This window comes from Falco peregrinus, chromosome 14, assembly GCF_023634155.1.
Source record: "Falco peregrinus isolate bFalPer1 chromosome 14, bFalPer1.pri, whole genome shotgun sequence".
NCBI classification, from domain to species: Eukaryota; Metazoa; Chordata; class Aves; order Falconiformes; family Falconidae; genus Falco; species Falco peregrinus.
The window spans coordinates 22,506,533-22,522,162 of record NC_073734.1 but is presented as its reverse complement, the minus strand read 5'-3'; the positions used below and the strand labels follow the sequence as shown (position 1 = coordinate 22,522,162).

The 15,630-nt window shown below is 43.1% G+C and overlaps 1 protein-coding gene and 1 long non-coding RNA gene across 2 annotated transcripts in view; one reads left to right on the top strand and one right to left on the bottom strand.

The window, feature by feature from the left end:
* SMPD3 (sphingomyelin phosphodiesterase 3) overlaps nucleotides 1-15,630 on the bottom strand; it is a 120,768-nt gene that overhangs the window by 12,847 nt on the left and 92,291 nt on the right. Inside the window, exons 3-4 of the mRNA XM_055818951.1 lie at nucleotides 11,416-11,491; nucleotides 3,857-4,012 (exon numbers count right to left, since the gene is read on the bottom strand). Coding sequence (XP_055674926.1) covers nucleotides 3,857-4,012; nucleotides 11,416-11,491 — 232 coding nt within the window. The remainder of the gene's footprint in view (nucleotides 1-3,856; nucleotides 4,013-11,415; nucleotides 11,492-15,630) is intronic.
* LOC114011080 (uncharacterized) lies at nucleotides 26-15,378 on the top strand. Its single transcript, XR_008749832.1, has 5 exons — nucleotides 26-160; nucleotides 619-729; nucleotides 3,824-3,942; nucleotides 4,581-10,118; nucleotides 12,861-15,378. It is a non-coding gene; the product is annotated as an uncharacterized LOC114011080 (long non-coding RNA).

Sequence of the window (15,630 nt, the reverse complement as noted above, 5' to 3'; positions counted from 1 at the left end):
TCTATGACAGGCATTTTTTAATAGTTTCTAGCTGTGAACTGAAGTGACGGTTCTGCAACGTTTCCTCACCCTGCCACTGACGTCGCATTGCTTACGCCCAGACAACGCTTTGGTCCAGCTAGCTGACACTACGGCAATGGAAATGGCTGTTTGTGGCTCGGTAAGTTTGAAGATAAAAGCTTGTGCTTTACTTACTTCAGAAGAATTCCCTGACTCAACGTTTTCCAAGCTGTAATAGATAAGAGAAAGGCCATGCAACTGCTAATTTGCTTGGGATATTGTCTATAGCATTAAAGCCATTCTAAACATCATCAGCATGACCTATCAACTTTAAATTAATTTCTTCCTAGATGCTGCTGTGAGCCTTGCATTAGATACAGTGCATCAAGCTCCTAGGATTATTTAGTAAGCTAACCTACAAAAATGTATACATCAGAATTTCAGATGCTGCACAAAGAAGTTAGTCAGGCTCTAGTTCTGCATGTGCTGTTTGATGCAGCAATCAGTATGCCTGGGAAGCAAGTGCCACCAGAACCTGCAAATACCACCTGCTACAATTCCATTTTTGTTACATGGTAAGAAACTGGCAACAGCTCCTGCTACCTTTCTTTCCTGCAGCACTTACACCTTTTACAAGGTTAAAACTTGTTAGCAACGCTTGAAGACTCTCCAGGGATGAGCAGAATATTCACCTGTTTGTCACTGCCTATTGCCAAGACAACAGACTAGGTAAGTACGCATGCAAACAGGTCCTCTGAAGGCAGAACTGTCACTGTTGTATCTGAGACATTGCATCTCCTTGTGTAAAACACTGCTCTGGCCAAGTGAAGCAGCTGTTGACCTCTCCCTACTAAGAAGGAAGCGGAACACAGACATGGAGCACAGCAGTGCTCTGTTCAGAGCTGGAGGCACTGTTATCGTCAGTAATACAGCTGGCTGTCCTTCAGCTGCTGCATCCACACCAGCTGATCTGGCTCATGACATCTTTCTAGTTTCCCCCACCTCCCCACCAGCCTTGTCATTGCAGGGAGACTGAAAACTCCATTTGCCAGGGTATCCTGGAGTGGGGGCAGAGGCTCGGCGGCCTGACCCTCCCTAGGATGTGCCACGTGTGCAATGCAGAGAACTGCTCTGTCTGTCTGAAAAGCTGTGCAATTGCTCGTTTCTCCAAGTTTTCCCTTGTTATGTCATACATCTACAAAATTTCCCTCAAAACCAAGACAGATTAAAGTTTTGTCACAAGGTTAATTTGTGACTCTGGCACTGACAGTGACAAGTCAGAGCTGATGAGACAAACTTAACCCATCTGACTGGAAGGCTTTTCATCCTGCACTAAAAGTCAGTCCAAAGCAACCTGACAGTAACTTTCTAATGATGTTCCCACTCATTGTGAATTCACTGTACGAATGTTGTCACAATGTTCTGTAAAGCTGGAGGGGAAAACAGAGTTGCAGAAAATTTCTCATAAGCATAAGGTCACTCGTGGACCTGGAGATCTTTGAAAACTGTACTGGCAGTGCATCTAAGAATAGAAGCTTGATATTCACCGAAACATTAATTACTTGCTGTATCAGTCTGTGGAGTGGGAAAGAATACAGAAAATCATATATAGATTACAGGAAGCAGATTACTGCTGAAGAAAAACTTAAGATGTTCAGTTCCCTATAATGCTAACAAATGTCCCTAAAACAATGAGTAATGTAAAAACGGAGGAGAAAGCTTTAAAACACTGCATTAATCTTGCTCAGTGCATAAGGAAAGAAAGTAATGTAAAAAAAAACAAAAAATGAAATAGCCAGCTTAATTTCAGCTTCCAGGCTGAGTGAAGTTTAAAGGAGAGGGGGACATAAAGAAGCAGCAGAGATAGAAAAATTAAAATGGATTTCTATAACCTATTTTCCAGTTCTCTCTAGTAGTCGTAGATTTACAACTGTTATTTACCAAAGCAAGTAGTTGGTTTTAATTTTTCTTTAAGAAGGCAAATCACAACAGCACTAATTATATACTCTGTGCTTCTCATGCAAGATCTTGGTTAGGGTGCCAGAACTCCTTAGGTGGAGGATACTGACCGTATGTTCTGCCTCACCGCTCCACTCCCCCCTCTCCCTCTGCGTGCTGCATAGCCCCATTCACTTTTCAATTTGCGATCTGGCCAGGCACTCTCCCCTTCGGTCTGCAGCAGATTGTTTATTTCCTTGGTGGCCACCTTTGCCTCCAGGCCACTCCGACCATACAACAGTATTGCAAGTGAGACAGTCAAATCGCAGCAGATGTGTCGCCTCCCTTCCCTCCTCGGCCTGTCTGGGCAGCAGCTTGGCTAGCTGAAGACCTGTTATTCACCACATTTCTTCCTCTCACTGCTGCTGTTGTATTTTTTCCTAATGCATGTTTAACTACACTATTCTGTAGCCATTACCACTTACTGTTCACCTCCATAGTGCCTAATTGATTCTTCTACCAGTTGGCGGCAGTTGCCAGCACCTGCTCAGACCATTTTGCAGTTACTTTGGATCATAGAGTTGTGACAGATTCATTTTTTTGTACATATGAGCTAGAAGTGAACAACAGAAGGGCTGTGTTTTGGGTTGATGGGCTTTTCTACCCAATTATATGTTTTTCAACTTTGAGAAAATCTTCCATTGTAAGTATCTGATACAAGTCATGAGATTAGAGAACACTAATGAGATCAGATGATGCTTGCTTTTTGTTTCTTAAAATTATTTTTGGTACCGTTGTTGCTCTCAGTCTCAGTTACCTGGGCTTCTTACGAAGTCTACAGAATTCACGCTGGATGCTGTTCACAAATCCACTCATTTATCCACAAACTCCGGTCTGAATTGCTTGATGCCACTTCAACCGCGGCAGCCTGAGCACACCTGTGCACTGCCCCTCTCCCCGGTGACGCAGCACAGCCAGAATCCCTCTGACGACCCCCCCTCGCTGCGCCAGCCTTGTGCTCTTTGTGCCTCAGTCCTTCCAGTGTGGCCCAGTCATGCCAAAGGCCTTTCAGCCACCAGCCTTGCGGGAGGCTGGCCGCTGGCCACCACTGATCCATGGGCCAGCTCCAAACCGGCAGAGTCAACTGCCAGGGTGCAAAGCCAGCAAGGACTCTGCTGGATGAGCCGCACCGAGCAGGAGGGCTGAGAGGATGCACAAACACAATGCTCTGCGCTCTGCGCTGGCAACTGAACTGTTAACAGAGCTTAGTGCTTACGTTTGGAAAAGGCTCCCATCTCTGTGAACTCACCACCCGTTAATTAGGGTTTGGTGGAGTTGTTTTTCTAGTACCCTCAGCATACAAATCTAGAAAAGTAAATATTAAAAATTTATTAAAATAAAAAAACCCCAGAAGTACCCAACATCAGTTATTTTTTTCCCAGACTGATTCAGCAATCTTTAGTTCTCCCTGCAGCGGTGATCTCCTATGTCTGTGTATATGCACCATCAAATTATTTTTAAACAGCATGAATTTACTACTTTTTCTCCACAAAAACCCCTTAACATTACGGGTATTTCATTTGTAACTAAAATTCTAGGACAGCAGGTGTCTACCTAATTGAAGTACAGCTAAACCACTGGATTTGTCCTCATTATTGCTACCATCAGTCACAAATTATCACCCTTTGTGCCTTAAAAACTGTCATGCTTCATAACTCAGCAGAGTGCCTAAGTGTGAGCTTCTCTCCTCGGCTCAGCTCAAGGCTGGTACCTATTTCAGAAGCAGCTGTAGCAATTAGGTCTTCCCTTGCAAAAGCCAGTCACTCTCTAGTATATTTCTGTAGTCCACAGGAATCTAGAGCCTTCCTGTTTCTTTTTGGAATAGGTAGACACCAGGAAGAGGAAAACCTTGTCTTACCAGAGGAGCAGTTATCGAAGTTGAGATCTCCGCAGATTACATCAAAAGCCACCAGCTCCTCTGGATTGGCTGTACTGGAGGAGGAGGTAGATTTTCTGAATTCAGACAGCCAATCTTGAAGCATATCCAGCTGCTCGCATCGAACAGTAGTATCTCCTGTAGCAAATAACGAAAACAAGAAATAAGACCTCCTTTTAGCATGTTACTCAGCCACATGTGGATTAGTTGCTAAGCTACTGCTAGACACCTTGAGAAAAAGGGTGCAAGATAAAAAATGTGTGGCGAATAGTATCCTCAGTACCTAGTGCTTAGCCCATTATGCGGTTCATTAGGAACCACACTTTCTGATGACCTGCGTATCTCCTGGAATCGATCGCACTGGGCACATCGGAAGAAATGAGCAGACAGGGCACGTGCTGCAGCCGGCCAGCCAAGGTGATGACGTTTCGATGATGCGCTACACGTAATCTGGTGTTCAGAGTTAGGATCCTACTTCAGACAAAACCGGACAGCCTGTTCTGGGGTAAACCACCTGATCTTTCTTTCCTTTGCTTTCTCATTTTTAAAAATGAAAAAATTTAAGTTTCAAGTGTTTCTAGTAAATACACATCAATAGTATATTTACTACTATTGCTCAACACTGCAGTAGTCTCTCCGAGGAAGGGTTCTATTTATGTTCAACTAAGAGTGCCTAAACTGGAAGTATTTTTTCATATTTTTACAGGTATGTGTAAGTACAGGTTTTGGTGGGCAGGACTTCAGCAAGAACGAACCAGATCCTGTTCACCAGTTGCAAGGAAGTTACTCCAGGCTACGTGTGCTGTGGATGTGCCCCCGTTCATGGAAGTGACGGGAGAGGGTTGAGACTGACTGGTTGCCAAGTATTTTTCGTTTGTGAAGCCATGTGGCACACAAAACAGCTCTTTAATTACAGCAGCTAACCACACTTAATTTCAAGCACATTAGGTGACATGAAGTCTAAAAAAAAAATTAATTACTGGCTCTCTTAAAATGATTACAGCAAAAGCTTGATGTGGGGAAAGGAGCATGAAGAACATATTCTAGAAATAATTGTTTACCGTCTTGTCTTCCCTTTCCTTTTGTTCTCACTGTACTTACAGTTGACAGTTTTGCTTGTTTCAGATTTGATATCTCAAGTCAGAACAACATTACTTTTCTTCAAAATCAAAGGTTTGTTTTCAAATGCCACAATCGGGAGAGCAGCAGACCCAGATGACTTATTCTGACTACAGTTTTATTTTAACCTGATTTACTGCTTTGTGCTAGCTATTACAAAGGCGTAAAACGCAATTAAAAACATTAGTTCTGTATGTCCAAAGCTGCTTTCAGTGGCCACTATGGAGATGGCGAACATTTAAGTCTATATGCTCCACAGCTTGTTAATCACTAGTCTCAACCGCTTAAATGTGAGCTCCGCAGCACGCTGTAACTGTGTTAGTGGACAGATAAACTTCAGAGTTTAGGACTTCACCTTCCTACCACTATTAAACGGTGAAGGGTGGGATTTTCTAGGGAGTAGAGGGGTAAAACAACAGTTAAATACAAAGTGAATCAGAAATGTTCAACCAAGCATGATTTGATACAATTCTAAATGAAAGAAATATCAAAAAGAACACGACTAGGGACAGAGCGAGCTCTAAGCAGGTTCTGACACCAACTTACCTCTTCAGGCTGGTAACTCCCAACAGCAAAGAATCTTGGTGGTTTTTTTTTTCTTTCACTCGTGTTATTCCCAACAAATCTTTATCAGTTGGGCTGTAATATAAAAGCAGCTACAAGTGCTTCCTGGATCTATTCCCCAACCTACAGTTTCTAGCTCCTTGTACCTCCAGTTCATGCAGTACCCCAATCGCACAAATCCAGACCGGTGTATTCTGGGGAAAACCCCTTGCTACAACAGCACAAGAAAGCCCTACCGTGAAGATGTAGCTAGACAAAAGCACAAAAAATAGGTCATGTGGAATAATACAGCCCGGAGCAGGTGACACCAACCACAAAAGGTGTGCGTGACTAACATATACGTTCTGCTTAACTCGAGCTACAGATAAAACTACAGGTTCACAGAAAGCATGAGCTTGAAAGGGAGCGCTGGAGATCGGCTAGGCTGACCCCTCTGCTCAAGTGGGGGCACCTGCAGCAGGCTGCTCAGGACCGTGCCCAGTCAGGCTTTGAGTATCTCCTATGGCCAGAGGCACCATAACCTCTGGGTAACCTGTGCCAGTGCTTAGTCACCCTTGCAGTAACAAACATTTTCCTTTGTTTAAATGACATTTCTTGCATTTCAGTTTGTGCCCATTGCCTCTTGTCCTGTCACTGGGCCCCACTGGAGAGGCTACCTCCATCTTCTGTACACCCTCCCATCAGGTATTTACACACTTTGACAAGCTCCTTCCTGAGCCGCCTCCTGAAACTGAGCAGTCCCAGCTTTCTGGTGAGGCCTATTTACAGTCGTGGACTACCCTCCTTTGGCAGCACCTGAATCTTTCTATCCTACCTCATGTCCCTAGGCCAGTACTTTCATCCGGCCTGCCTTTTTTTTACTCATAACAAAACTTTTAAGCATGGCGCATCTACTGCATACAATGCAGTAGCATCTTCCTCCCCCCACAAAGTCCTGAATATATGAATTGCTTAACTCTCCGAGACTGACTTTTACATCCCTGAACTGTCAAGGTTTTTTTCATTTTCGGTGAATTATCCATCTAGCATGGCTTCACTAGGATGAATGATAAAATAATGCAGCTGTTACCATATGGGCATAAAACTCAGGCAGCAACCTGTCACAGATCAGTGTGAAGAATGTAGCAAACCCACTGAACTGAAACACAAAGGTAAAATTCTCTAAAACAGAAAACTTGAGAAAAACAAAAGACGGACAGGCAAAAACATTTTAGGAGGATATTGTGAAAGGTGTCTGGTAACATGCATTGCTGTTACTGAAAAAGCATGAACTTTAGCGACATACATGCCCCTCGGTAAGAATGCTGAGCCCTTGCAGCAGCAGCGTACACCAGATAACCTCAGGGCTCTACAGAAAAATCGCAGCCTTGGAACTCCAGAAGCCCATGACACTTACTTTCATGTCTTTGGAGAAAAAGTGCAGACCTTTTGATGGTCTGGCATATCTGATTATCCCCACTAGAGGTCATAGAAGTAATTGCACTTCAGTACACTGCGGGGAGCGTGTGCAACGCAGTGAGCTGCATTTCCATGACAAACGGTGGGATCCTCTACTGCGACTCGAATATAACTGTTCTCTGAGATTAATATTAAACTACCGCTACCCAGATCACTGCAGCTACACAGCAGGTACTGCATCTATCTGTATGCAAAAGTTACTCGTGAGACTCAGCATCTTACCAACTCCCAATGATCAGTAGCTTTGGAGATGAAGATAACTGAACTAATCAGGCACCTAAGTAGAAGAGAAGCCAAACCTGAATGCAGAACAGTCAGGGGAGCGGACATTTCAGAAACTGCTGCTGAAATGAAATAGCATCAGTATATATTAACAGAAGAAATCTAGGTACTAGCTCCCAACACTAACATTCAACTTCTCTTTCCAGCCTTCAGCTCTAATTAAACATTCAGATAGAATCACCGATCTGACTGATTGCCACCAGTGATTAACCAGAGAATAGAGATTTGTGCTAATTGCTCTACACTCTTTTCGTCAGTAACTGGCCTGGAAAAATGCAAATAATTGTGTTGTGACTGGTTCCTGCAGTCAGTATTTCTGAATTCTTTGCAACTTCCCTTCAGCTTCAGGTTTTGTGGAAGGATGAAAGGGTAGTGTCGGAAACGCCAGCCAACATAAATACCTACTTTACCTTTGTTCATTATAGGATAATCTTGCTTGCCCTTTCCATTCACTTCAGAAATAAGTGGAATCCTGGCTTTAGTTAGAACTGCAGGTAGGTGCTACACACCGAGGAACTGTTCTGTCCTGCTCTGAAAGACATTAGAAGCAGCACTGTGGTGGCTGAGCAAAGCAGCTGACAGGCCTCATCAGAGGAAATTAAAAGATCCAGTGGAGGTTTTTAAAACCAGAATTCTCAGCACTGATAAGCACTACGGGATATACTGGCAGGGAACCAGGGGAAGATGAGCAAAAAAAAGCTTGTAAAATGCAGGGTGTAAAGCCTAGTCACAAGGAAAAATTGTTCGCAAGACACAGCCAAAGGCTTTGGTTTAGCCGTGAGACGGGCTGTGTCACACCTGACTGTGACAGATGAAGCAGATCCCTACATCTCCAACATACTTAACCCGGGCTAGGCTGGGAAAGCAAAACAACGTAAAAACAAACCACCCAAAAAGCTGAAGCAACAAACCCCCTTCTGTTCTGCCGGGTTACCTTTCAGCCTGGTCAAGTCCCCCCGTCCAGTGCAACACAGCCCACAGCTGCTGTGTTAGCACAACCGAGGGCAGGGGGCAAGGCCAGGCTGCCGCGCCATGGGTACGGCAGCTTTGCCCACCTCAGAAATGTTCGCGGAATCGCTGCCTAAGGACGCTGAGCGCTCACGTTCCTCCTGATGGCACCATCAGAATTTCAGACACTGAGGGATCTCTCTCATTCCTGAGCTGAGTTCTGCTTAAGCTGCATGCAGGCTTGTGGAACCTGAAGCTGGTGCTAGAGAAGCCTGCACGGCCAGTGCCTGTACTGCTAATGACTAGACTGCCACTGAACGCAGAGCAGGGAGGTGAACGAGGTTATGAGATAGCATCCAGCATGCTACGTCATCCGGACCTGGGCTGGAATAGCTTGAGGCTTACTCTGTTCTGATGGCTCGGTGGGCTGCCTGGAAGCCATGACTCAAAGGGACTTGGGAGCTGGATGGAGCCTAGGCAGCAAAACCTGTCCAGAACATTAATCACTGACTTAATTGAAAGACATAAAAGAACCATGTAAACTTAACAGCCCCTTGAAAATAATTACATTCAAGTCTCATTAAAGATCCCTTCATTTGTCACTGAAACGCAGCTATTTCCACAGTGGAAATGAAGAGCTGCTTCATAGCACCATTCAGTAATAGGCAGAGATTGAGAGGATGAGCTGCATCTAATTCTGAAGTTTTATTGGAAAAGGAGAGTGTCAGGTCTGAAAAAACAGTAATTGCTCAGAACAGAGTTGGGCCAGCGCACCTCTTGAGAAGAAGCATTAGTAGTTGGTCCCCGACCGTAAGCAGTTGGATCCCTTCACTTCATACTCATGCAAGTATCAGACCTGTCAAGTGTAAGTTTATGTATCCTAGAAGGGAAGCCAAATTCCACTCAGCCACATATGACAAGATGATTTAAACGGCTAACCTTTTAAACAGTACTTGTTTTTATAGATACCACATCTTTACATCGCTGAACTGGTTCTTGAGTAATTTTTTAAATGTGTGAAATGTTATGAATCAGATGATACAAATCAGAAAGCACAGCTCTGCCAAAGTTATGAACTTTAGTTTTCCATTTCATTACATAAACTAATATGATATATCAAAGGACGGTTAGACTCTTAAATCATTGTCTGCTCTATTTGAATGTAGTTTGAACCAGATAAGCCTAAAAATATAGAGCAAGAACATAAGTAGGAAAATGAAAGGTTGCATTTTACCCTTGACTGACTTTGAAAATAGAATATTACTTCCCCGTTCTTCTTCTTTCCCCCCTCTTCCCCTTTAATATTTTAGGGATTTCACAAGGTGGTTATCAAAGACTAACTAAGAATACATGACTAGGTAGTAAAAAGGAACAGAACTAAAAATGGAGGTTTATAACCTAAACTAGAACAGCAACAAAATCTCTGCTCCGCAGCAGCAATCTCACAGTACGTAACCATAATTTCAGAGTTAAAAATAGAAAACCAGAGAAGGACGTTACATTGTTAAAATGTAGCTGAAAAATTCATGAACCTTCTTTAGAACTAGCCAGTCTCTCTAATGTACTTCAGGGACTGGCAGTTTTGTTCCCAAGTCTGTCTGTCTACAACTGAAGCACTGACAAAGTGGAATGAATGCGAGCTGCCTGACTGGGTTAACCCGGACATGCTGCAGCGCGTCGGCTCGGAGTTCTATCATTTATAATACATTACTGTCTTTCCTCAGTCTGCAGCACACATGCTGTCTTCGTGCGCTCTAGGAGGGCTGTGTCATGCTCCCCAGCATGCAGGAGCACAGCACTCGTGGTTGCATCAAGTAAAACTATGGCTATCCATCCCTCTGGCTAAGAAAGTCTGATCTCGCACAAAGGAAAGGTTTGTAGATGTAGCTTTTACTACTACAACTGCTCTTAAGTACAGAACTGATAGTGTTGATGGAAAAGGTAGGAAAGCCCCATCCCTGGAAGAGTTCAGGGCCAGGCTGGATGGGGCTTGGAGCAACCTGGTCTAGTGGCAGGGGTCCCTGCCCACGGCAGGGGGGTTGGAACTAGATGACCTTTCACATCCCTTCCAGCACAAACCCTCCTATGATTCTGATTTTTTTCCATAAACATCCCAAGAATTCCAAGAATCGGTCAACTTTAATTAATGAATGTTCAGGTAAACAGCTAAAATGGAGAAGCATCTTGATTTCAAAATGGAATAAACAAACTGACCCTAGTATCTATAAAAGTTACTAACTTTTTTCCCCCGTTGCTTTCTGGACTTGGGTTGTAAAATGGAGGTAAGGCCACCCATCTACTGCAATCTTGCTCTGAGTATTAACATTAAAAGAAGAGCTGGGTGCTGAGCCACTATCATTAAAAAAGGTCATAAGATGGTTGAGGAGGCTGAGGTGGATGGATGTGGCTCTACCGCAACCTGACAGAGCTATGTGAAACTCCAGTCTGGTTATGGGAAGCAGTGGAGTCCACGTATCTCACAGAACCAGAAATCTGCTATTGAAGAACATCTCATTGTTTTCTAAGATTAAAGTTGAAGTGGAAATAAAAAAAATAATTAAAAAAAAAAGCCTTCCACAGCCTGCTAAGACATTTTGCACTTCATATATCTTCAATGGCCTTAGAAAACAGTTTCATGAAACACAGGATACACAGCGTACTGCGTCCTGCTGTAGTAAACGTAATAGTGGAACTGCTTTTAAACACGACCAAGAGAATTTTTCAATGAGTTCATTAACTTGCAAGCCATTTATGTATGAAGTTTACAGGTCAAAAACCCAGGGAATTCGGGCTGCTGATTTCTGGTGGAAAAACTGTCCCAACTTGCATCTTCTGATAATCCCCAGTTATGTACAAAGAAATCATAGTTTAACTGCCAATACAGTATGGGTTGCTGAATGCGTTGAGTGATGATGATAGTAATGTATTCGCTAAAATAACAGTATTTGGTTAAGAGGAAGCAAAGAGAAGAAAAGCTCTCAAGGGGTACTTTTTGTGTACCAAAACCATGAAGGGTTAGGGATGTACTTGTCTGCCTTTCACTGGTATTTGCAACACACACTGCACTTTGTCAGAAACACTGGAGGAGCAGTGCTTGCTACTTTTGCAGAAGAGTATCACCACAGGCCTAGGAACAGTGAAACACTAAGGTAGGGAAATTAGGACAGTACCTGCAATAGCTTGCAAGTGAGTGCAGGAAATGTATCCCACGATTCTTTGGTCCTGAGGTGTACTTCCCACTTGCACCTGGAACGGAAGGAAGAAATGAAAAGGCGGTTAATGGAAGACCTTGTACAACTCCACTTCCAACCCCGGCTGCGCAGCCTCTGTGCGCAGTACTGGCCTTGTTCACCGCTCTTGCCTTCTAGCTCCATTTCGAACCCACGGACACACAGAACCACCAGAGACACGCGCTGGGGCTCACTGGGGCCCCACCTGCTGCTAGCACAGCGATTCCTTCCTGGCCACCACCACTGCACATTCTGATTCTGATCTGCAGCACGTGCACAAACGTGACTTTCTCCTGCTCTTGGCAGTCCCAGTGGTTCTCTGGCCCAGTTGCGTTGCCACCCTTGCGCGTCACAGCTCTTGTTCATATGCAAGATTCAGGCCCGCCGAGTGCCGTGTAAAATATTATCAGCGGTCTAATTCTTGGTGTCTGTGTAAGACTAGAATGCAGAAGCAAAAAATGCCAAGGGAGTCTGGGGAAAAGGATGAAACAGGAAATAAATACTGTGTTTGGCCATGTTTTCTCTACTCCACAGCAAGTTTTGGATTTTGATGGATTTTTTACATTCTTCTTACAAAGTCACTGGGGATTTTTCCTATGTCTCAGCAAAGTGTTTATATTCTTCAGCCCACAGCACAGCCCCCATGTCTGTCAGCCAGATGAAAACACAACATGCACCCCTGCCCTTACACATGGAAGAAGCAGGGCTTCCAGGGAAGTTGGAATGGAGCATAATTCCTCATCTACTGCATATATTATGATCTTTTACAAATATATTTGCTGGTGGACACACAGGCAAATTGGAATCAAGTTCTGATTTAGGTTTTCAACTCTGTTGAAGGTTTTGGCAGTTCAGGACTTGTGCAGCTGCAGACCAAAATTCCTAATGATTTGAGGATCAAGATTTGGAATGAGGCAAGAAACCAATCTGAGCATATGTTTTCCCTCTTGACAATTGATGTGGCAACATTGCATCGACTACTTAAGAAAATGCCCACAGAGGAAAGCTGTACCCAGGGCTCTGAAAGGAAAACCACAGATGACTCCCTGGCACAAGGCTAGGCTCAGATTTCATCTGACACCTCTACATAACTCGCAGAGCTCCATTTCATACAGACAGAGTTTTGTCAGCTTGGTTGGTTTTCTCATTCTTCAGCTATCCAAGAACCATCTGATTCACTTTATAACTGGAAAGTCAGCTTTGCAGTAAGTGAATTTAGAAGTCGTTTGTACTCAACAATGCCTTGTTAACTTTCCATTTTTGTTCCAGCTAGAAGAGTATGTAATAAACAACTTACATTATTCTGTCCTCAGTCTGTTCAGTCCTCTTTTAGACAGTTTTCCAAATGGCTACTGATGGTGTTCTTTATTGCTGTTCCCATACAGTTAACCTGCTTCAGGGAGGGTGAAGGCAGAGGAAGACAAGGAAAATACACGCAGTCACTGTGGATCTACCCCTAAGCCAGAGGACTGTAGCAGAGTCTCAAAGGACGTGCCCATCTGCTGCGCGGCAGATTTCCTGGCCCCCTGGCCCTTCAGGACTGCCTCCCAAGGGACTCTGCCCACCAGGCTTTTAAACAGGCCAAAGTCGGCCCTTTGGGAGTCCAAGGTAGTGGTTCTGCTGAGCCCCCTTCCTTACTTCTGCAAGAACTGAAAACTTCATCACCTCATGATCGCTATGTCCAAGATGTCCTCCGACCACCACATCACCCAGCAGTCCTTCCCTGCTGTACATCTTTCAATGCCATCTACTGTAACCACGCTGAAAACACTGCACGTAATTTTTTCTGTCTTTATAACAAGAATGTACTGCTTATAATCCTCTTATTGACTAAAGCAGATGGAATCATTTTCAGTGTCTCTATCCAAAAAGCATAAAAGATTTAAGTCTAAAAGCTGAACATCCAAACATAAATTATTGTCAGTTGAGAAAAAGAAGTCAACTCAAATTGGCTTTAGAATTTCCTATGCAGCCTTAATGGAGTGCCTGACAAGGCCTCGTACCCATCAGCCAATTTATGCATGGGATCGCACTCATTTCCATTAGTCATAAATAAATACGTATCTTACAGTGTCCCTGTGTGCACAGATCTATACTGAAACGGACTCAGCATCTTCCCCCTCAAAAGAATGACAAGAAATGGCCTGGAAGAATGACTGACGGCCACTATACACACGTGGGTGAGTGCAACATACGCCCCTCGGGATTGCCACCATAGGGGAACAGTGCCCCTGGGCTGCTGAGCACTTGCTAGGAACAACGGCTGCTTTACACACCTCCCCCCAGAGGAAAAGGGAAGGGGCCTTCATAAGCACTTTGCTAATTAAAAAGAGAAATAAATATAAAAAAAAAAAAGCTCCAAAGCAAGAGCTGAAGACATTAACATAATTAGAATTTCCTTGGAAAGTGCCAGCATGGAAGTACATCCAAAGCAGCTTGTCTCCCAGATTTCACAATTTGTCCAACTTTTTTGTCTTGTGGGATTGAGGTGTTGGGGTTTTTTGGAGTGGCAGTATTGATGTAAACCGCCAAGCAGAGTCATTTTGAGTATAATAATCATCATAATGGAGGCAAATATTTGTGACAACTACTAAGAGAGAAGATAAATATCCTTGCAGCCTCCTAGTGAGTTCTCAGCTACAGTAGAAGCACTAGTGTATTAAATATGGTCTGAAATAAAATAGAAAGGTCTGATTATTCAGTCTAATTTGGTATTTCACAGATGAACAAGGTCTATGGGATGTGCAGACAGGAAAACTACTTGACCTCTGGAATATTACAAGCCCTGTAATTCTGCATAAAAACATTCCTTTGTGTGGCCAAATACTGTAGCTACTTTTAGACTGTTCCATTTTCAAGGGTATATTATATTGTGGTGACTCGGCCTGAGCAGCTACGTGGCAGCCCTGCAGGAAAGCAACACTTGAGCGTTCTTTTCAGCCTGCAACGTGGATCTTGGCAGAAAAGTTCCACTTCCGCCAAACCAAGTCAGCACTTCACACTAAATACAGAAGAAATTTCTAAATTCACATTTACGAAGAAAATAAAAGTCAGCAAATAAGCCAGAGTGGCTCCTTCCCCAGGAGCCTGACTTAAGTTCACCTCACCTGTTCTACCTTTGTAGCTTTGTGTCAATTCACAGGGTAATTCACTGAATTACCCTTCTGTAGGGAACTACTTCCAATACTGCTTTCTAAAAATCATTGTATAGTGTTAGTTGTGTCACGGACCACTCTTCTATGTCTGAAAATTTATATGAAGGCAGTATCTAAATATATTTATAAGTTCCCAATGTTTTAAAACAGGGTAATTATTATAGGAGGAAAAAGTTGTATGTGATACCCTGTTAAACTCTGATGTTACCTAGAGGTAAAGTTAAAACTGAGAGAACATACCTGTGGTTCTTAAAATTATATAATTTTATATATAACTTAATAACTTTTATAACTTAAAGTGTCTTAATTATATAATTTTTGACAAACAAATCAACGTTTTTCAATATTATGCTGACATATGCAAAATATATTCCAATTCTCAGTACATCTGCAGAGGTTAAGTCATCAAACCAGTCAAACCTTCGGAGGCTAGGAGTGGATCCTGATCACAGTTTGTTACACCTCTAACATTTTGTTAGCTCTTGGGGTGCGAGGGTATAAAAAGCTCATTACAGATGAGCAAGAGGCTTTCTTTTGCAAAGAGGAAAGCCTGTTAGGGTTCCGTTTGAAATTCAGAATGCCAGTTTCTACTGCAACGTATTTACATTTGTCCCCTACCTGTAAATTAAATAAGTGCAAAACTGACAGTTCTGAATTTTTATTTTCAGTTAAGAGCACTGACTGTGTGAAGTACACAAAAGCGCTTGACATCAAGTAGTTCTAATAAAGATTTCACTTCTATGCCATAGCATATTAGTACAGTCTGTTGAAAAGACCATGCTGATACTGTGCAAAATTGTCTGTGTTCCTGGAATTGTGTATCAAAAACTTGTCCTGTCTGGACTAAAGAGTGGTATGTCCTCCAGTTAGACTGGTATCAGGGAATAAACGGTGCTCGTGAAAGAAATCAGATTAACAAGGCTACGGCAGAAAGATTCTTGTTGGCAAGAAAAAAAAAAAATTAATGAGAAGCAACAGTTGAAATTTTAGAGCTAGAGTG